At 41.0% G+C, this 22,822-nt stretch overlaps 1 protein-coding gene across 1 annotated transcript in view; it reads left to right on the forward strand.

Annotated features, from left to right (window-relative positions):
• The window catches only part of adcy2a (adenylate cyclase 2a), a gene marked incomplete at its 3' end in the record, with an annotated part of 125,833 nt that overhangs the window by 56,651 nt on the left and 46,360 nt on the right, over positions 1 to 22,822 (forward strand). The window contains exon 4 of the mRNA XM_080744651.1: positions 22,078 to 22,227. Within this exon, the coding sequence (XP_080600777.1) occupies positions 22,078 to 22,227 (150 nt within the window). The remainder of the gene's footprint in view (positions 1 to 22,077; positions 22,228 to 22,822) is intronic.

Consider the following 22,822-nt stretch of genomic DNA (forward strand, 5'->3'; position numbering starts at 1 on the left):
CGGTACAGTTCACTGGTACAAGGTCTACTAAAAGGAGATCCATGAAAAGACTAAGCTTATTTCCACTGGAAAGTGGAAACCATTGAAGTATCTCATATAACATTGAATGACAGACAGATAGAACACAGTACTATGCAGTAGATATGTAAAGAAAAACAAAAAAAGACAGTAAGTCTAAACAAACAGTATATACAAAGAAGGGGAGGGTAGGGTGGGGCTAGGTTCTTTTTTTTACCACCTCTTTCTAATACATTCTTCAATCAATCAATAAGCCTGACCTGCTATTGTTTTTTTTTTTTTTTTGTGCATTTTTTTGGGTCCACATTATACAATTCAATTCAATTCAAAGGAGCTTTATTGGCATGAGAAAACATATGTTTACATTGCCAAAGCAAGTATAACAAATACAATATAAAAACCAGTTGAAAATGGGGAACATATATACAGTTGGAGGGGGTACAGCATTGTTCATTTTACAGAGCTATGTCGCATTGTGACATTTTATATATATACAGGGTACACATAGCAGCATTATTTTCCTACATAAAGGTATCGGCTCTGTTTCATACTGTATGTGCAATCTACAAGCACACAACGCCTCGCACCGCGAGGCGTTATGTGCTTGTAGATCTGCTGTTTTCACTACTTTTGTGCGACAGCCTTTGCTAAAGAACATACAAATTATACAGAAGCACGATCATTTAGTATTTTTTATTTATTTCTATCATATACAGGGCCCGTGGAGTCTGACTGGATGGAGGAAGGATGGAGAGGACAGTATGATGGCTGAGATGGCGAGAGCGGAGGAGTCAGGCATAGGTCATACACACTGTAGGTTCGCTGCCTGGACCAATGTCACTCTAGGGGAGCTGAAGAACTTTCTGGGACTTCTCTTCCTCACAGCTATCGTTCACAAGGCGGAGATTGCCATGCACTGGTCAAAACCCTGTCATTGCATGCCGTACTTTCCCAGAACAATGGCAAGAAACAGGTACCAGGCCATTTTGAGGTACCTGAGGCGCACACACACACATACAACACACACACACACACACACACACACACACACACACACACACACACACACACACACACACACACACACACACACACACACACACACACACACGGTGAACAGTACCATCTTTGACCTTTATTTGTGGTGCCTTTGACTCCTGAATGTTGGCTTGTTGAATGCCTTTTTTTGAGAATACAGTACAGTACAGTACTGACTTTTATATTATTTTATTTATTCTTTACTTGCTGCACATTTATTTTATTTTACTTTTATCCAGTTATATTTTATTTTTGTGAAGTCATATTTGTGATTTCTTTTTTTTTGGAAATATTTGTAAATATTGTTGAACATAAATATGTTCATGCTGGATGTGTGAGGTACTCACCAGGGTTAGGGTTCGATGTTGCCATAAAATAAAAGGTTGACATCGCTTTTCTGACTTTTTGTCTTCCTGACCTTCTAGACCAGGTAAAAACACAGTGAATTCACAGTGCATAGTTCTATCAAAATGTAAGGCAATTTCTACCTTCTGAGTCATTTCATACTTTTTCACTTTGCCCCCTTGAAACTAGACGATGGTACAATATTTTTTTTAACTTTTTTTGCACATAATGAAAGTAGGCATGTCATTCTTTCTGTCAAGGGTACTTGTGTTCCGTTACCATTTACCAATTTGTTGCTATGGCTTCCTAAAGTTTTTTTTCTTTGAACTCAAATATCTCAGAATCTAGATTTCTGAGGTTATTGACTGGTTTGCGCAGTGCGCACTCTCGAGCACCTATCTCCAAAACCGCTCACCGAAATCACTCCAAAAATTTTTTGGTAAAAAAAAAAATCCTCTTTTACCAAACCTCCCATTTTTGTTCCGATGTGAATATCGGATCATTTCCAATTTATTCCCTGGAATTGGGGCAGAAATGAATGGGACCTAATGGTGGCACTGGTAAGGGACGGGGGGCAGGGGGGGCTGGCACTCAAAGTGTTAAAGGGACTACACCATGAATTTTCATTTTTCCAATTTTTATGTATTTTCTTGGTGTCCCACCAGCAACTTCTATCCTCACAAAGTCCTATTTCTGACCATTGTGTCTTTCTCAGTTTATGGGCAGATCTATGTTAGCATGTCTCAGAACGGTCCTGATTGTGAAAGGTCAGATTTGTGATGTCACAAGGCCTGAGAAGGAGGCAGGAGGAGCTGGGAGAGGGTTGGGGAGGGGTGGGCAGGCCTGAGAAGGAGGCAGGAGGAGCTGGGAGAGGGTTGGGGAGGGGTGGGCAGGCCTGCTGAGCAGGAGGTGGGGAGGAGTGTGGGGCCAAAACTGGCTCAATAGCGCAGTCCTCCCACTCAGGACAAGGTGGTACTGCAGCTGAAAATGCTCTGAAAGCCAGGCAGAAATGACAGGGGCTCTGTATTCAGGAGTGGTAATTTAGCCTCAAACCTTTTCAAAAACGTTTTTGGGACACAAACAGTGTTATATAAATTATTTTTAAATGCATGGTGTAGGACCTTTAAAAGGTTTTAAGATGTAGACAGTACCATTTCAACATTATAGTTGCAGAACGTGTTGAGTGCAAGCCATTAGACTGAGCATGGGAATGCAATTGAAAGCTGTAATCCCAGATTTAGGCTATTAAATCCACTTCAGCCACAAAAGGCAGGGGAAACGGGAGAGAGATAGCCTAGGTTCAAGGGCACATTTTTTTTAGCGGTTAAGTCTTTTTTAAGCCTTCCAACAACCGATGAAGGTTTTGCAAAGAGTATCTTGTATCCCAAATCTCTAAGACAGTATCATACATATTATACAGAGCATCTGTCTCCCTAATGCAACATAACAGTAGTTGTAGTTCCATATTAAGTGTGCACGGGGACCACAGCTACTGCATGTTGCATTAAGGGAGACAGATTGCTGCCCAGTTGGCAGGCACGGCGGCATGGCAGGAAAGACAGGCCACTGCCAAGGACCGTGAAGCCCTCTAGTAAATATTGGCACCGCCAGCCCTATCCATCTCTATAGCAACATTACCTGGCTGTATGATACTGTATCAGTGGTGTTACTGTAGCTGCCAACAGTAATGCAATTTCCTTGTGTTCTGTCTATTTGCTAATTGTGGTCAACAGGGCAAATCTCTGTTTGTGCTTGTAGAGGGGTCACAGGGTATTTTGGCTGTGATATGCAGATGCTTGTTCTTGTTGGATTGTTGGAAGTATTGCCATACGGGGAACAGTGTCATCTGGAAGAATCTTAATGCCACAAATGGGTGCATTGAAGCTTCATTTAAAGTAGAGCAACTAGTAGTTTAGTTCACTACACTTACAAAGTAGCTTGCCCAGCACTGGTAGAGATGATACACAGTTCAATGGGTAATCAAGTGCCAGGAACATTACTTTTTAGGCAGTAAAACATGGAAACAAACACTGGGTAGTGCTGTAATCACACTGTTATTATGCATGTAAACGCTTCAATCATACTATTGCCATAATCTGATTATTTTATAATCATGGTGTTAGTGTGCATGTAAACACATGTTTAGTGTGAATTTTGTTTGACAGTGCCTTGTCTGATTTTTGTGCAGAGAGTCATTAGTCATACATGGATGTTCTCTTTCTCAGAGTTGCTTTGGGAGGGAGGGAAGGGTGCGATGTCACCTCACACATGCATACAGACAGTAGATTAAGCATGATGCCATACAACTCGTAGCATTGCAGACTCTTATCACACACCATCCAAGTACATTTTGTCTTCTGCACAGGAGGTAACACTTCCTGGTCTCTGAAGAGAACAGTGTTTTGCTTCATTTGAATCCAGGAGAGATTGGATCCAATTATCTGACACTGACTCACTTTAACACATGTACTGTAGGTAGCAAGGCAACGCATCTCATTATGGAATACCATTTGGCCCATGGGAACCGAGCAGATCAAATTACATGTCCTCTCTGGTTCGGGGTAGTAATGAGGAGAGGTTCCGCGACCTATGTACCCATAGACATACGGTAAAAGGGTAGATGCCGCCTCCGAATCTGGGACGTACGGTATCAGGGACGTGCTGGGCCCCTGATTCAGCCCGGGAAAAAGAGTTGGAGAGGCCCTCATTGCGCGTTATAGAGAGAGATCTCTCTATAGCGCTGCTGCTGCTACTCAAAGATTTGCCTTTTCAGATCATGACAAGTGACAAGCCAGTGGGCCAATTCACCCTTTGTTAGCCTTCTGGTTGGTCCCTGACTGACCAACCAGCAGGCTCTATCTGCCTTGTCCCGCCCTGGTTCCGCCTTTTTTAGGTTGAATTTGCTAAAACATAATTTTTTGAGAAATAAAAACATTTAAAAACATTCTGAGTCACTATACTGCCACTGAGCAGCTCCATTTTACTGAAACCAAGTTTGAAATTAGAATTGAACACACAGAATAACAATACGAAGCAACTGAATTAAAATGGTAGTGGATGGAGTGTCCCACCGAATGTCCCACCAAGACACAGCAACCAATAGTTGTGAAGAGGGGCGGGACAACGGGCGGGACTTAGCAAATGGTGAATTACATGAGTTATATATCGTCATTGTCGGGTGGACACCTTGTATGTCCAAAACCGTTTGTTTTGCATTTATCATTTTAAAAATGATTTAAACTAGTGAAAACAGCCGATGTACAAGCACACAACGCCTCGCACCGCGAGGCGTTGTGTGCTTGTAGATCTGCTGTTTTCACTACTTTAGTGCGACGGCCTTGTATGATGAAGCAGGGCTTTGCTTTGCGAAAAAATCTACAAATTTGAAACTTGGAGATACGAGGTTTCTATCCAAGGCCGATACAAGGTCATCGCACAAAAGTAGTGAAAACAGCAGATCTACAAGCACACAACCGTGAGGCGTTGTGTGCTTGTAGATCGGCTGTTTTCACTACTTTTAATCATTTTAAAAATGATAAATACAAAACAAACGGTTTTGGACATACAAGGTTTCCACCCGACAACGACGTTATTTCATGTAATATTTATTTCAGTGACTGGAGACAGATTTCTTTTGTGACATTTACCAGTGTTGCATTAGTATTTGGGGGGGATGCGGTTTTAATGACGTCACGCGCACGTCTCTTAACACCTACATTACAGGAGTTAAGAGTTTCAGACAATGGTTTATTGATATGCATATAGGCTCATCGCTTTGTTAAATCACCCTGCTGTGACACTAAACGTTGTCCAGGTGTGTATCTGGGTGTTATTTTGAATCGATGCATGCCTGTGCGTGTGAGAGGCGTGACACTGGTCAGAAAAGATACGGGACGGCATGTACACGTGTGACCGGACCAATGCAACACTGACTATTACTGTTACTTGGATTAGATAAAAGTATTTTGGTATTATATATGTAAAATATGCATTTTAGATCAGATGTAACCAAGTTTACGTACTTGTAACGTGGATAGGCGGTTGTCCAGAACTGCCAGAAAAGGCTCTGGCTGCGGCCCAAATGAGCCACTTGATTGCCATGGCAACCCCCAAAAAGAAGTTTGATATAGAGGGTGAAAGATCAGACCAAGTACAGAGCCAAAGGTCAATTTCACAAGGTATTGAGGGTATTAAGTGGATAAATGTCTGAAAATACAAAATGAATCCAACATATTACTGTTAATAGAAAAGATAATGTGTAGACAAACAACATTCATTTACACCAAAGTGTATGAATCTAAAACTGCTACACAATTGTATATAATATATATATACATGTATGTATTAGGGGGTCACTACTTCATAGGCTAAATAATGTTGAAGTCGCCTGTTCTAAATGAGAGGATGATTGGTATCATCTTCAGTCCCACTGCGTCAGACGCTCACTCTGGCTCTGTGACATACTAGTGTGACATTGGGGTCAGTGATGCAAGCTAACAGCTAATGCACAAAGGCATCTGAGTAATCTACCACTAATCATGTTCCGTAGCCTAATTTGATCTACTCCTTGAGATTAGCCCTTGAAATTCCATTTCGTTACAGTCACAGATGTGATCAGATGCCATTTTCTCTGTGTCAGCATCAAGCCAGAAAGCAGAGAAAGTCTATTTTGAACTTTTGTATCTTGTGTGCTGCATTCTAGGTGTGCAGCACCATACTGTAGGTGGTGACATACTGTACATACATACATACATACATACATACATACATACATACATACATACATACATACATACATACATACATGCTGTACGTACGTACATACATACATACATACATACATACATACATACATACATACATACATACATACTGTACATACATACATACATACATACATACATACGTACGTACGTACGTACGTACGTACGTACGTACGTACATACATACATACATACATACTGTACATACCATACATACATACATACATACATACATACATACATACATACATACATACATACTGTACATACCATACATACATACATACATACATACATACATACATACATACATACATACATACATACATACATACATACATGCATGCATGCATACATACATACATACATACTGTACATACCATACATATACATACATACATACTGTACATACCATACATACATACATACATTCCACACCTGAGTGGCAGTGTTGTGGAAGGTGAATTTACCCATATTTGTTTTAAAAATGGGTGGCACCAGATCCTTATTCGAGCTCCCTCTAGTGTTATGACCGTGAGAGTTGCTCACTCTTTTTAGGTAATTAATTAGATAATTTGGCACAGAGGGCATGGAGGGCAGCGATGCATTTACAATTTTGTATGTCAGCCCCAATTTCAGTTGATTGACTCTAGCTTCTACTCTGAGCCATCCTATGCTATTGTAATGTGCTGCACAAAGGTGTGTCATGGGTCCCAACCCAAGGATGAGTCGAATTAGTTTGTTTTGAGAGGTTTGAAGCCTATTTTTTTTGTGACATTGTGATGTTAGAGTACCAAGAGGTACAAGCATAGTCAAATATGGGCTGAATAATGGCTCCAGCTAAGGTCCTGAGAGCATCTTTGTTGACAAAGGAGGTGATTCTGCCCAATAATCTTGTCCGTTGGTTTACTCTTTTAATCACTCTGGTTGCCATGCCTCCTCCTGTCAGCTTATTATCAAGGATGCAGCCTAAATATGTAACCTCTTCTTTACTTGAAATTACAACGTCACCTGTTCTGACCCTGAAGTCATTTACATCTCTCCCACTAAGGGAATGGTTTGACCCAAAGAGAATGGATTCTGTTTTACCTAAATGCAGTGAAAGTTTGTTATCGGTGAGCCAAACTCCTATTTTAGTGAGTTCAGAACTGAGAGCCTCCTCAACCTGCGTTTGAGTGCTGAGTCGTCTGCAAACAGGAACAACTTGCAATTACATGCTGCACTCATGTCATTTATGTAAAGTAAAAATAATAAAGGCCCTAGTATGCTACCTTGGGGAACCCCACAGTTTACTGGGAGGGTTGAGGACATGGTTCCGTTAATGTCGACCATTTGTTCTCTTCCCTCAAGGTAGGACTCCATCCAGCCTAAAGCTGTATCATCAAATCCAATGGCCTTCAGCTTATCCATTAGGATTGGATGATTTACAGTATCAAATGCCTTCTGGAGGTCCAGCATGCATACAGATGTGCTCTCTTCAGTATTTACTGCTCTTTTCCTGAACATTCGCCTGTCTTGCCAATGGCAGGACGTGTGAAGTTTTGAAATGGCACATCTGTACATACATACATACATACATACATACATACATACATACATACATACATACCGGTACATACGTACATACATACATACATACATACATACATACATACATACCGGTACATACGTACATACATACATACATACACCAGTAAGACTCCCTAATCGGGCTAATCACAAATAGGGCTAAAATTTGTTTTTCCAAAATCTTCCTGATCCATGTTGATGACATGAGTGTAGACATGCTGTGTAGTGATATTCGTGATTTTAGGGCAAAAACTGTAGGAGCAGTGTCCAAAAATGTGTTTTAAAAATCGGCCTGAAGGTGGCGCTAGAATAGGGCCATGTGAGAAATGAGGGGTGGGGTCTCCGCGTTACCTTGGCGGACGAATAGGTACCGGCCCCGGCTCTCCCGGACGCTCCTAGCCCGAGTTACGGCATTTTATGTGCGCTGCAGTGGCAGGGGGTCCTCCACTGGGGGCGCCACCACTTTTGCATCCGTTCTGGAGCACCAGGAGTCGGTGGTCCCCGGGAATTCCCTGTGAGCAGCCCCGTTGGGGTGGTCATTTGGTCATTTTTGCACATTTGGTCATTTTTTACATCTGGGGGTCCCCCAGGGACCTGGGGGTCCCTGGGGCTCTGGGGGTCCTTGGAGGTTGTAGTTTGGCAGGCAAGGAGTGTGTGTGTAAAATCTGGCATGGATCGGGTCAACGGGTGCGGAGATATAAGCAGGGAAAAAGTGTGACGTGTGACGTGTGAGCACATTTGTTCATTTTTTACATCTGGGGGTCCCCCAGGGACCTGGGGGTCCCTGGGGCTCCGGGGGTCCTTGGAGGTTGTAGTTTGGCAGTCAAGGAGTGTGTGTGCAAAATTTGGCATGGATGGGGGCAACGGTTGTGGAGATATGAGCAGGGCAAAAGTGTGACGGACTCACTGACTCACTCACTCACTCACAGACAGCCGGTGGAGGTTTTGGTAGTAAATGCGACCTACGGTCGCAATAATTAGGTAGCTCTCGTGCACATCCGGGTGGGGGTGCTGGTAGGCAAGATGAAGTATAAGAAAGACAAACTCCCACTGCCTCTTTTCAGGAAGGGACCGCACACTCCAATGAAGGTCGATGGACCAAACCTCTTTGCCGAGAATAGTCGATCTACAAGCTCACAACAAGGCGCTGTGAGCTTGTAGATCTCCCATTTTGGCTAAAGTTCTCAGAATAGGGACGTTAAGGTTCAAGTGGTTAATATAAAGAAGGAGAAAAAAGGTTTCTATCACACAAAGATTTGAATGACCCCCTGTAGTAACTCTGAGGACCCCCAAGGGGTCCCGGACCCCCTGTTGAAGACCCCTGCGCTAGATGTTTATGCCGGTATTCTATACGACTCTGTCTTGCGCTGAAAATAGCTCATCTACAAGCTCCAAATGTGTCGCGATGTTATATGACTCGTTGTGAGCTTTTTAATCTGCTACTTGGTTTGCAAACTTTTGCTAGTTTTCCAATTCACAATCTCAAGATATATTCCTATCCTTGCAAAATAGCCTCTATAAACGAACTTCTTATTTATTTTACTAATGCCAAATGCATTTTACTCACTCAGATATTTATAACGAATAGAGGCAAAAGGAGGGAGAGAGAGAGTGCGTGCGTGCGTGCTTGCATGCGTGCGTGCGTATGTGTGTGTGTGTGTGTGTGTGTGTGTGTGTGTGTGTGTGTGTGTGTGCGTGTGTGCGCATGTCTGTGATTGTGAGCGTGTGTGTGTGCGTGTGTTTGTGCTTGCATGCATTCATGCGTTCGTATATGTCCGTGAGGAGAGAGAGATATCAAGCTAAGAATACAGTTATTATAGAATACAGTATATGCAGTAATAATGTTTGACTGACACAAAATCCCATGGCATATCTGACTTGTCTCATGGCACACCACTGTGCCTCGGCACAGCATTTGAAAACCACTGCTCTAGTGGGTCTATAAATAGCAAGTACCTAGGTGATGTTGATAGATTAAACCACTCAAACACCACATTATTGACTACTCAATCAACTTGATGCTTATGTCCTCTGGGACTGTTTTTTTTCTTTTCTTTTTTTTTCTTCTTTTTTTCAAAGGCATTTGAATCAAAAGACTGTAGCCCATCATATTTCAAGCATTTCTAAGATTTTTTTGTTTATAACCCCAGAACTTTAAAAACACAAGATAATGAAGCAAGGCTGAATTCACACACGCACGCACGCACGCACGCACGCACGCACGCACGCACGCACGCACGCACGCACGCACGCACACACACACACACACACACACACACACACACACACACACACACACACATAAACCCCTACTATGCGCTGTACATTCATCAAGTTTGGGATTTAAGCAATTATATTTTATTTATAATGCTGATTCATTCACCACCATTACCAAGAAAAACAGCAACAACCTTTTTTACCTCTGCTGCACCTGCACCAAACTGGCCAGTACATATTGTTTCCTCCTCCTTTTAAAACAGGACTAGATACCTACGTTTTTTAACCATTTAAGCTGCACTTGTTTTCTTCCTTTCTCCTCTCGCGTTATTATAATTATCGTCTCCGCCAGGCCGAAAGACATGGCCAGACTATATGTTTTGCACCCTGTCTGTCTGTCTGTCCGTCCGTCCGTCCGTCCCTCTGTCTGTGAACAGCTAATCTCTGGCACCGTTGGCACGATGGCAGCGCACACTCTCTGGGTGCCAGAGCAGAACCTCTGCCCCAAAGCTTTCACATGGGCGTGTTATAGCGCCACCAGGAGGCTGCTTTGTGCAAATCACATTTTTAGACAGTACTAATAATAATAATTTGATTACAATGAATTTACCCCCTGTTTTTAATGGTAAATGTGCTATTATCACATTTTTGTCTTAGGAATGCGACAAATATTATTGAACTCAAGTCTTCATGGCGTGAGTAATCATTAGGGAAAAATGTTTTGCAATAATAATCCAAATCTGCAAAGTAACTAGCCACTAAAGTTTTCCAAATGACTGTATGGATTGGAGTACTACTGGTTGACACGGCATTGTCTGATTGAATGAGTCATACTGTAGGCAGTTTTCCCAAGTAGAGCAATGAAAGCCATTGTACAAAATAATTCATTATTGACCAATATTGCTGACAGCACTCCAACAACGACAAACCAGCTCTCATCATGTTCATTTATAATTATTGTTTGTACACACTGATGGAGTCTATTATGTCTATAATTAAAACATGAATAGTCTACATATTGAGTTCTCACACAAAAGCGTACTTGAATATACACACATGCATGCACCACCCAGTTAAGTGTTCCCGATAAATAAAGGGCACACTTTTCATGGCCAAAAGATCCCAGGGCACGCACACACACACACACACACACACACACACACACACACACACACACACACACACACACACACACACACACACACACACACACACACACACACACAATATGTGAGGCTGTAGTATGGCACAATAATATTGACACAGTAATGATGAAATATTGATTAAGTCGTCATACCCCGCAATGAATAGCATTGTGCAAAATAATCATGAATTCTTGTCAAATATTGCCGACAGCACTCCAAATACAACAATAAACCTGCTCTGGCTCTTCATCTGAATCGCTGTCATTTATAATTATTTTTTGCACACACTGATGGTGTCTACACAAACACTTGAACAAATTATCACATGAAAACATTCACTTGAACGCATGCATGCACACTCATACGCTCGCACGAGTTGCGCGCACACACACACACACACACACACACACACACACACACACACACACACACACACACACACACACAGCCACACACAAATTCCCTCGTTGTTGAATATTATGGAGCCCCTAAAGTGACATGGTGCAGAATCTTTTTTTAAGGTGTGGGATCGAGATAATATTTACTTTGAATGCACTATATGGCACATATATTCACAAACTTTCAAACTTACTCAGCAGCTTGAAGGTACTGTAATCAGTAATCACGTACAGTAGATATGGAAATGTAAGCCATTAAAACAGATGCACCCTTGTGCAGTACATTATTCCAGTGTGCCTACAAACTGCACAGGGAGTCTTAAGTGTGAGTGAGACATGCTGATACGTATGTCCACTTTGTCCAGTCCATTTAACTTTACACTGCTGGCTCACTGCTTGCATGGTCTCAGTACAGCACCAGCTTGTTTAAAACCAAAAGAACAGTGAATGGATGATGCTATACGTATAGTTATTGCAGTCATAGAATAACAGCTTTTAACCTCACGTTTTGCTTTTTGCTGCTATGCTGTTCCTCTGTCCCCCATGCGGAATTATTTAGAGAATTAAAGCTTATACAGCCTGGTTTGTCAGACGTAAAATATGATAGGCTACATTGGTCGGCAGTGCAAATGTACTCTAAGATACACTGGGGATTTCATAGCCTGGCATGGCCAGACTCATATCACTGCATAGATAACATTCTGGAATCTTTGTGTGGAACCTGCATTTCCAAGGGGTGGATAATAAAAAAAAATATGCCTCTGGTGATAAACCCACCCCATATTTGCATACTGGTTCCTGATTGGTGCCCCACAACTTCAGGGTCAGTGAAATCCAATCACAACCGAGCAGGGCCAGACTAATTACCGAGGCAATTTCTTTTTTTCTTTTTTTCTTTTTTTTTTTGCACTTGTATATTTGTCTGATTTCCAGGCTAGGGATTTCAGGGACTTCCATGGACTTTGCATTACTTTAGTGGCCGTCAGTCTCAAGAGACCATGGCACAAGTGCAAACATACAGTAGCTCTACTGTGTACTACTCTGTGTTCCAAAATGGGTTAACCATTTGAAAGAAGTGGCAAAATCTTGGTTACTGGCTTACTGATTGACAGCACTTGATGTAACTAATCTCTTCCATTAGCAAAACAACATCATTTTTACAGACTGAATCTTTGAATGGAAAGCCCCCAAAAAGGTTGATTTAGGATTAAACCTTTTGAGCTGTTGTGGAATGCAACATGTATAAAAATGACAGTCAGCATGTTTGCGTGACACAATATAATCCCCCATAATTTCATTTCCATGCTTTATTGTTAGTGTGGTATGATTCATCAAACATGCATAGCAGTCACTGTGAAAGAGAGGGAGAAAGGTTTAAAAACAATAGCATCATTAATTCATTATAGTACTCGGGCTTGATTATGCTAGAGCCAAGAGAATTCCACACAGACACTCTCTATGCCCCAGGCACATACCCAGTATTAGCCCCTGTATTCAGGAGCTGTGGTGCGACGTTTGAATCAAAATACAAGTCCATTCATTACCTTTGCTACTGCTGATTTCAATATTTCATACATTCAATATTTTATTTCCATTTGCATAGCTCTGTCTCGCTTTTTAGATGAAAGTGCATGACCAAAATGTCATGCCTTTGAGATTGAGCTGTCCAAGATCAAATAGGAATGTGTTGGAAAGATTCTTGTCCTTTGTGCTACAGAAAATATACATTTGACCTCATTGCCAATGTTACAATATTTTTGTGTTCATGCAAATATGTATTTTCTTATCATCCTTGCACATTTTCAGCCATAATTCTTTGACAGGGATAGTGAAAGCAAATATGCCATTTTTGTTTTAGCAGATCAGATACTCAAGCACATAGATTTATTCAGGGAACCAGGTGAAATTCTAAAAAGGCTTACACGAGTATGTTGAAAAGGAAAGGTCAAGCGTATGAATAAAACTATAGGCCTAATTTATATATAAGCATGACCGTTGTCACTTAATCAGTTCAGGAAAATAAAATGTATTTCACAGTGCACATTGAAAAAGAAGAGTTCAGAAAACATTGTAATTTTACATTTTTTAATTATTTATTTGACAAAGGTCGCAATAATTCAAAGAGTGTTTATTCATCTATCCACACGGCTCTCATTGACTTCAATGCATTCCATGGAAACTTTGGGCTCCAGTTTTACTCCCAGTGCAGTTAATATGTCTGACCTTGTTCAATATACCCTTTGTTATACACAGGAAATCTGTCTGAACAAATCATAACAATCTAGGCGGGGAGTAACTGAAGATACGACACCCAGAGAATAAAGCGAGATCAAAAACTATCTGTAAACTGTCTGAATAAAAACTAACAATCCAGACAGGGAGTAGGCGAGAAAAACAAAACTAAAAACTAAATAGAGAATAAAGTGAGTTAAAAAAAAAACAGAACAAAACCTAGATAGATGAGCACTAGGTGAAGCGCTGGAGAGCGATGAGGACATGTGGATGAACAAAGACAATCTGGCAGAGACAAGGGGAAACGAGTGTATCCAGTGCTGGCTGATAGCAGAACCAAGGAGTAGTATTTGGGATCAGGTCTGGATGGTCTCAGGAGAGTGGAAGACACAAGGGCAGGAACTGAAAGGACAGGACCGGTGTAGTGCAAAACACTCCTACAAAATAAAACAGGAAAGGAAACCCAATAAAACAAACATTATAACAAAATAAAACAGGGCACAGGGGGTTCAAAGTAAATTCAACATTGTTGTGAGATCTCTGATAAGTGCCTCTCTTGGCACATGGCCAGAGTGGGGCTTAACTCCTCAGTTCAGATAATCCTGAAATCCACCATCATAGCTCTCAGCCCTTCTCTGCCAAGTTCACCTTCTACACTCAAATTGCAAGAATGGATTAATGATTCACACAACCAAGTTCTCCTGACCAGTTGTAACTTCGATGCAGGATGTGGTCAATACGACGATTTGAAGGTTGTCTTATCTTGCATTTTATAGTGAACTAATGAACTATCTACCACTCAGAGAGCACAAGGAATAATCTTGAAATGGATGCTTGAGAGCATAGTTGAATTAACCTAAGCCTATTTGTTCCTCATTTTGTTTATTTATCCTTGTGTCTTTTATTTTCACTGAATAATTAATTTCACAAAGTGGATTGCAGAGTTCACCTTGTAGTGGAAAATTATATTATATTCCTGTAAAATGTGGGGTTGATGTGGACCTTGAACGTTAATGTGTCGAGGTTAAATCAATCTCCACCGCCATTGCTCAATTATTTCTGAAGGTGCAAAACCATTGGTGGGAACACTAGCCTGTGGTGTTCGTCCTTAGCCTAGTAAACCACGCTGGTCGCGGTGATCACATTTTTGAGGGGGGGGGGGGGGGGGGGGGGTAAATAGGCTAGTTCTTCCCTTGAGTCTGTACAAAATGCAGAACTCATCATATTTCTTGGATCTTCCTTTTTCCCATGTGATTTTACAGTACATGATCTGTTACTTTTATGTCTATTAGCATGAGTTAAGAAAAGAAACCTAGACTTAAATGCTAGATGAAAGGGAGTGTTTGTGAGAGGTATTCTGGGGTTATTAGGCGGGCATCTACAGTATCTCCATAGTTTATTATGCTAATCAGACCTGAAGGGAGTGAAGGCTAGAAAAGTGCCCTCTTCTGAGTGCAGCTCTCCACTAGGTCTGGTTGTCTACCCATGGCCGTGTCAGTCTACAGAAGATGCAACCGTTCTGACTGTTTGTGGCGCCACCCTTTTGGAAAATGGGACAAATTATCCATGGAATCCTGGGAAAACATTTTATTTTTAATTGGACGACCTACAGTATAGCTCAAGAGGTATAGGCCAAAATGTGAAGTGGTTTGTTATGGCGTAACCATGTGGCCAATTTGAAAAAATATGGGATGTAGGTTCTTCCTTGGCCTACTGAGAGTGTACGTGCAATTGGATTAGCTGCCCATTGACAGACAGACAGACAGACAGACAGACAGACAGACAAACAGACCACAGACAGAGGCAAAAACAGAAAGAAATAGAATTGGCCTCAGCACAAATACTGTATAATACAAAACTGCACTATACAATCAATCTTGTCGACACATGCATACTCTCAAAGATGGTTGTGGTCCTATGAGTCAAAACCCCTCAAAAACGTGCATTCTCCAGCACACTTTCCTCTGTTTCATTAATCAAAGTTTTTTGTCGAAAATGGACCTTCATCAGGATGACCTGACGAAGGACTCGCCAAAATGTTGATTTATAAAGCAGAGAAAATTGTGTGCCGGAGTGTGCAGTTTTTTTGTGAAAGTTAGCTCCAATGCCTTACCATGGCATAGTCCATTTTATCTTTTGTAATTGTCATTTTATGCTCAGCTAAAGTGTTTTGAGAGTCTTTTGTTTGTCCTTGTGGTATAGTAGTGGGGTGTGGTGTTAGCTGCATGCGGGGAGCCAGGTGCTTGTGTAGAATAATGGAATTCTTATCTGGAATTAATTGGCCTGAATGGTTCTGAACCTTAACACACTAGTCCATCAGGCCTAGAATAATTGTGTCAGTTACCTGCTGATGTAATATTGTTATCTACTGTATGTCTCCATTATTATCACAGACTAGTCCTGTGCCCGTGGGGGGTGTGCACAGGGGTGTGCACAGTATCTGAGGGATTATACTATAAAAAGGACTGGTGGTTGCTGGAAGTAGGGCTGCCCCCTCATCGCTGATTAATCGATTTATTTATCGGTTCATAGACGTCTAAGACTTTTTTAGTCTTGTTTGTTGAGTGATGCCTTGTGTACTGGATATCCCTTGTGAATGAGGGAAAAGTGTTGTCAACTGTTCAATGTAATTTCTAACTAAATAAACTTTGTCAATATTTTTTTTGTCCCACCCAAATAGAATAGGAGTTTATTCACGGGGGTGCATGAAGGTGCACAGCTAATTCCAGGTCAATCCAGCCAGTAGATTTTCCAGATATCTTGTTTGGCATTCAAGTTTTGGACTGCCAACCAACTGATCGACCGACATTGCCGTCATTGGGGCGTGGCAATATATTGTCATTAGTGTTGTATATTGGTCATGAACGAAATGAAACAGGTCACCCCCCCGAAAAGACCCGTTCATTCGTTCACGGCGTTCAGCAGTTGCAAACGCGGCAGAATAAGAGAGACGGTTCAACGTTCCTCTATTTTCCACAATTGTATTTAGGAATGAAATGGATAACAGGATTTTACGTTCTTCCCATTGTCCAACTATTAACCCTGCTACTGTGGGAGGGAGCTACATGGGTTCCCAGTGCTGTGTAAGTTGTTCAGCAGATACTTATATTGCATATACTAGGTATAACTCAGGACTACATTCAGCAAATCACAAAGGAATGTATTAGGGCACCTTGATTAGGGCCATGCCTAGCCAGACAGCCTCTAAAGCATTTTCATGTGGTACAAGGTTTTCCACGTCTAAATGGAATAACAATGTTTGAGATTGGAGTTGCTCTTGTTGACACTGTGAAGAGGATGATTTTTCTAGAGCCTTCCCACCCATACAGCAGTACATCAGTATTTCAAGGGAACAAGAGAATAGGCCTTGGAGAATAGAAAAAGCAGAGACATTTTATTAAAAAAGGGGGTAAAACAAATACAAACATCACCAGAGAGAGAGAGAGAGCGAGAGTGTGAAGGTGAGATTTGGAGCAGAAACAAATCCTGTGGTCATACTATCAGCCCATATCTGTCTGGCTGGTTTAGACAGGGATCTCCATGTATGGGCATAAAAGGGATTGTATGTATGATGTCATGATTGTATGATTTCACATAACGAATAACTGAGTAAGCATGTTTGGGGTCTTACAGCATATCTCCATATACAGTACATGGATCTCCATATATGGGTAACTGGTCCGATCTGGCCAGACGGCCAAGACATGGTGTGACCGGTCGCTTGTCGCCCTGAGGCGTCTTACTAGTAGTATATGATTCATTATGAATGTTTATATAAAATAACAATTCTTTTATTGTGACCTTGAGGTCGCAGTTACTATGAAAACCTGCAGCTCATGTCTGTCCGTCCGTCCGTCCGTCAGTGAGTGTGTCACGCTAGTAGTGCCCCAGCTGTGGGCAATCAGAGACGCGCCACAAGATAGGAAACGAGCGACGTGCCACACGATAGTGTATTAGTGTAGCGTGTGTTATGTATTAGTCACACAGACACACTCTTTGACTACGGAGTCCACGTATGGTATCGTGACGCCCCACAAGCCCTAAAAACGAAACTCCAAACAGCCCAAAATAAACTAATTGGGTCCTGCTTAACCTTCCCTATCAGACTCACCTCACCGCTACTCACCAGTTAAGAGTGGAGTGGCTCAGAGTAGATGACAGAGTACAGCAACTTGCAATGGGCCTGGTGTACAAGATACACTACACCACTATGATACCCAAGTACCTGTCAAAATACTTTATAAATGTTAAGGATGTCCATAATTACAACACCAGAGGCAGTGCCACAGATCACGTTCAACCCAGAGTCAACTCAAAGAAAGGGTCAAACTCGTTCTTCTGCTATACTACAAAAATGTGGAATGCCTTACCGAAGGCCATAAAGGAGTGTGGATCACTAGCATCCTTTAAAATTGCCCTGAAAAACCACTTACAGGCAGCAGCCGTTCGCAACTGGTAAAAACCTAGCCCAACCCTACCCTCCCCTGCCCCTTCCTTGTATATACTTACTGTTTGTTTAGACTTACTGTTTTCTTTTTCTTTTTTTTTCTTTTCTTTACATATCTACTGCATAGTACTGTGTTCTATTTGTCTGTCATTCAATGTTATATGAGATACTTTAATGGTTTCCTGTTGAAATAAGCTTAGTCTTTTCATGGATCTCCTTTTAGTAGACCTTGTACCAGTGAACTGTACCGTCATGAAACTGTACATTTTCCTATGCAAACTTCTAATAAAGCCTTCAATCAATCAATCAATCAATCAAAACACACACACAGAGACACACAGGGTTCTGTGAAACTGCGTGTAATACAACTGCGAGTCTGCAACAGGAGCGCCCCAGCTGTGGGCATACGATAGGTAGCGAGCGACACGCCACACAAAGCTCTGTTGTTTCACCGCGACATGGCGGTCGCTACTCGCCCTTACGATGTATTACTTTACGTTATTAATGGTATCTTTTATTTCATATTGGTTCTGATTTTCTCAGTGACTTGGTATTGGCCATTGGACATTTCGCGGGACTGAGCATTCGTTTGACCTCCCGTTGGTCCGACCAGGTGAACATTCACCAAGTTAGCATTCACCAGCGTCGTCAGGTTAGCATTTCACCAAGTTAGCATTCACCAGCGTCGGCAGGTTAGCATTTCACCAGGTTAGTACCCTCTCTGTTTTGTTCCTTTTCATTTGAGTTGAACAGCACTTCATCTGTTCTTGAGAGATTAATATCAGTGCTACAGTATATGGTAATTTAGCATATTCACATTGGAGCCATTTTGCTCTTACATTATACTCACATGACGGTGACGGAGCTGTCAGCGGCTGTCTCTGAGCTGTCAGCGGCTGTCTCTCGAAAAGGAACAAAACAGAGAGGGTGCTGTTTTTCCCTTTTCTTTGCCGATGGGTTCCCAGATTGCACTGATCTGGATAATGACTTCCTCGACATTCTTGTGTGTGTGTGTGTGTGTGTGTGTGTGTGTGTGTGTGTGTGTGTGTGTGTGTGTGTGTGTGTGTGTGTGTGTGTGTGTGTGTGTGTGTGTGTGTGTGTGCCCGCTTGCAAGGCTCATTAATATCAATTACTGTAAAAAGTCTGTAAACAAATCTAAAAATACTGTAAAAAGTCTGACCTAAAGCTGAAATTACAACTGGCCGTGTCGTTGATGGTTTCTGCAATGGCCAGGGGGTTCATTAGCATAACAGCATGAGGCAAAACAAAACAGCTTTATGCAGATTGTAGCAGTTTCAAATTAGGTTCAAAGTGTGTACTTTCCATAAAAGGTCACTTGTTTATTTTCTTAGAATGATAATGTACATCTACTCTGCATACCATATTTCCATCAGAAAAGGAGAAATTTGCCACAGAAATGGCTAACGGTCACTGAAAGAACAGGGCAGATGATGTTAGAGAAGGAGAGAGGAAGAGAGACAGTGACTGAATGAGAGACTGAGTGGGAAAGAAAATAGAGCAGGAAAGTGAGAGAGAACAATTCAGAGTTTTCCATGAATTGAGTACAAAGAACCCCAATGCAAACAAGCCATTATGCTTTCTTGGGTTTAAAATCCTCTTGTGTAAAATCCTCTTAGCAGACCTTGTATTGAACACATTTGCAGGGCCATGGTTACTAATGATGTTTTTAAATATACTTCTTATTATCAGATTCCATAAATGCTATAATAGAACATTCTTGGAAATGCTGCCGCAAGAATACATTAACTATGGACAACATTGTAGTATAATATTAAGAAAAATAGCAGTCCTCGTCGACTCCTCATAATGGGAATGTTGTACTCTATTGACATATTGAAGTGCTTAGAGGTAGAGACCTAGAGAGCATTGAGATTTGTTGTTTTGTATTTTTCTCTGCATGTAATGGTGGGCTGTTGAATAAGGAAAAGGTCAACAAAACAGCAAAACTATTAAGTTACATTTCTGTTGAAGCATAGAACTGTCACTTATCTCTTGATATGTGCGCTTGAAATCTAGTCTGTTTTATATTATAATTCTACCCCCATCACCAGCACACCATAAAATGTGGTCCAATTATACATTTATGTGACATTCTTAATGGCTAAATTATGCACAAAGGAATTTGTTGCTGTCGGGTAGAAACCTTCATATTTCAGCTTTTTATTTTAAATGAATGCCCACTTCATCATACAAGAGTCTCGTTCAAAAGTAGTGAAAATAGCAAATCTACAAGGTTATAACATGTTGAATCACGCTGCCTTGTGCGCTTGTATGCCATTTTCTCTATTTTAAAACCTTTTTTTTAAATAATCATGAAAAAGAAACTGTTTTGAACAGCAATGAATTGTATCTTACCTACATAGACTTTGGGTCGTCTTTTTCACATCTTCCCATTAAAGTCAATGGGACATTTTTATTCACTAATACATTCATATGAATGAAACTATTCAAGATATCTCTTAGCAAAATGGAATCACACACCATTCCCGATGAAGCAGGTCGATTTGACACATGGCTTGCCACGAAAACTGTGGGAGGAGTAGCGTGCCAAAGATTTTCGTATCTTCCAAAGAATTGTAGATTGGCTCTTTTAGGTAATCATTATACAACAAAGTACTTAACGAAGGCTTAATTGGTTGAATAGCAATATACAATACTCACATGCAAACACAGGTGCATGTGGAAACACACTCATATCGTTGTTGTCGAGTGGAAACCTACGTCCAAAGCTGTTCGTTTTGTATTTATCATTTTAAAAATGATTTAAAATGTGCAATGCGTTTGTGTGTGCTTGTAGATCGGCTATACTTTCACTAGTTTTCTGCGACAGTCTTGTATGGTGAAGCAGGGCTTCACTTTACGAAAGAAACATACAAATTTGAAACTTGGAGATGATATCATTGCTGTTTCCAAACTTTTACTTTGACTGAAATTCAAAAATAGCTCAAATAGCCGATCTCATATAGTTTTCTACAGGATCTATTGGGTTATCTTTGCTACTTTTATCTGACACTGTAGTGATAAGAGGTCTCTCCCTGACAACTACGATATAGGAACATATCTGCCTGTATGTATGCATGCACACAGAGAGACAAACATAAACACGCACACATGCACAAGGAAAGCAGTTCTGTTCAAACAAAACAATAATGAAGCGAGGTGTGAAAGGCAAACGAGGGGCAGAAAGGAGATGGCGAGCATGAGGAGCTGCTAATTTAGTGGAAGCTATTCATAGAGTTGGTAAATGGCTCTTTGAGGACTATGTAGGATGATTGAATTGACTCTAATTATCTGCTTATTAATTAATACTTGATCACTAATGTCTCAAAACCAGAGCGAGTGTCCTTGAGATGACGCCTTTTCCATACTTCAACTTGTAACTGTTATTGAGGGTCATTCTTGGCTGGATGGAAATGTGTTCAAATGTTGTTTACCCAATCACAGTACTGCACACTATTACCGTTGTCAGGTGATAATCCATTACAAACAATACTGGACCTGTTGTAAATTGCTGATAATGAAAATGTCTGTCAATATGTAGCTACTAGCACAAATGAATGTTGAATTAAATGAAATGTCTTGCCCTGCATGGACATTGGACAGGCTCCTAAGTACATTACGATGAGCTGAGAAAATCAGTGCTCTCCTTAAATCTCTTCTGAAATTGTTTATTCTGTTGATTTAATGTGTTGTATTTATTGCTTGGTTGTTTGCTGTTTTTAGCATGCTCTGTAATGCACTTTGTTTAACTTTTAGCTTTTCTAAAACTTTGTTTAGAAAAGCGCTATACAAATAAATTGATCATCATTATCATTACAACTTCAAACAAGAACATTTTTTAGATTTCTTTTTTAAATCTTTTTTTTTTTTTTTTTCCCTAACAGATTTTGGCGAATGTTATCATTTTCATCTGTGGAAATATGGCGGGGGCATACCACAAACACCTGATGGAGTTGGCATTGAAACAGACCTACCAGGACACATGCAACTGCATCAAGTCGCCCATTAAACTGGAGTTTGAGAAGCGCCAACAGGTATGAGAGTTGAGTGAGTAACCAGTGAGTATACGGGTACATTGGTGCCTTTTTGCCTTTTGTTCCTCTTGTACACTCTTGGATATAAACTCTCAGGATTTCACAATGTAGACCAGTGGTTCTCAAAGTGGGTCCGGGGACCCCCAGGGGTCCTTGGGAGTTTTTTATTTTTATTTTTTTAAGCAAAAAAAAAAAAAAAAGAAAGAAAGAAAAAAGTGGGCCTTCTAATATAGCATCAAAATCAATTTAACCACTTTAACTCTAAATACATCAGCTTTTTCGAAATAGCCGATTTATAAGCTATCTATAATGTGTCGCAATGATAGAAATCAAAGGACCTTTGAACAAATTGAAAGTTCATCAACTAAGTATTAAGTGTCTTGCTCAGGGACAATTTGACACATTGCTGGGGCCGGGAATCGAACCCGGGACCGTCTGTTTCCCAGGCGGCCTCTGTATCCATTGAGCTTGATTACATCAATGTGGGCTTGTTTTTCATGGGCCAACTCACAAGTGAGAGTTTGAATGAATTGAATTCATCTATTCGACACATGGGCATCTACTCTATTAGATGCCTTTGAAGGATTTCTCTTCT

Source organism: Nannobrachium achirus, assembly GCF_963921795.1.
Source record: "Nannobrachium achirus genome assembly, chromosome: 2".
Taxonomy (NCBI): domain Eukaryota; kingdom Metazoa; phylum Chordata; class Actinopteri; order Myctophiformes; family Myctophidae; genus Nannobrachium; species Nannobrachium achirus.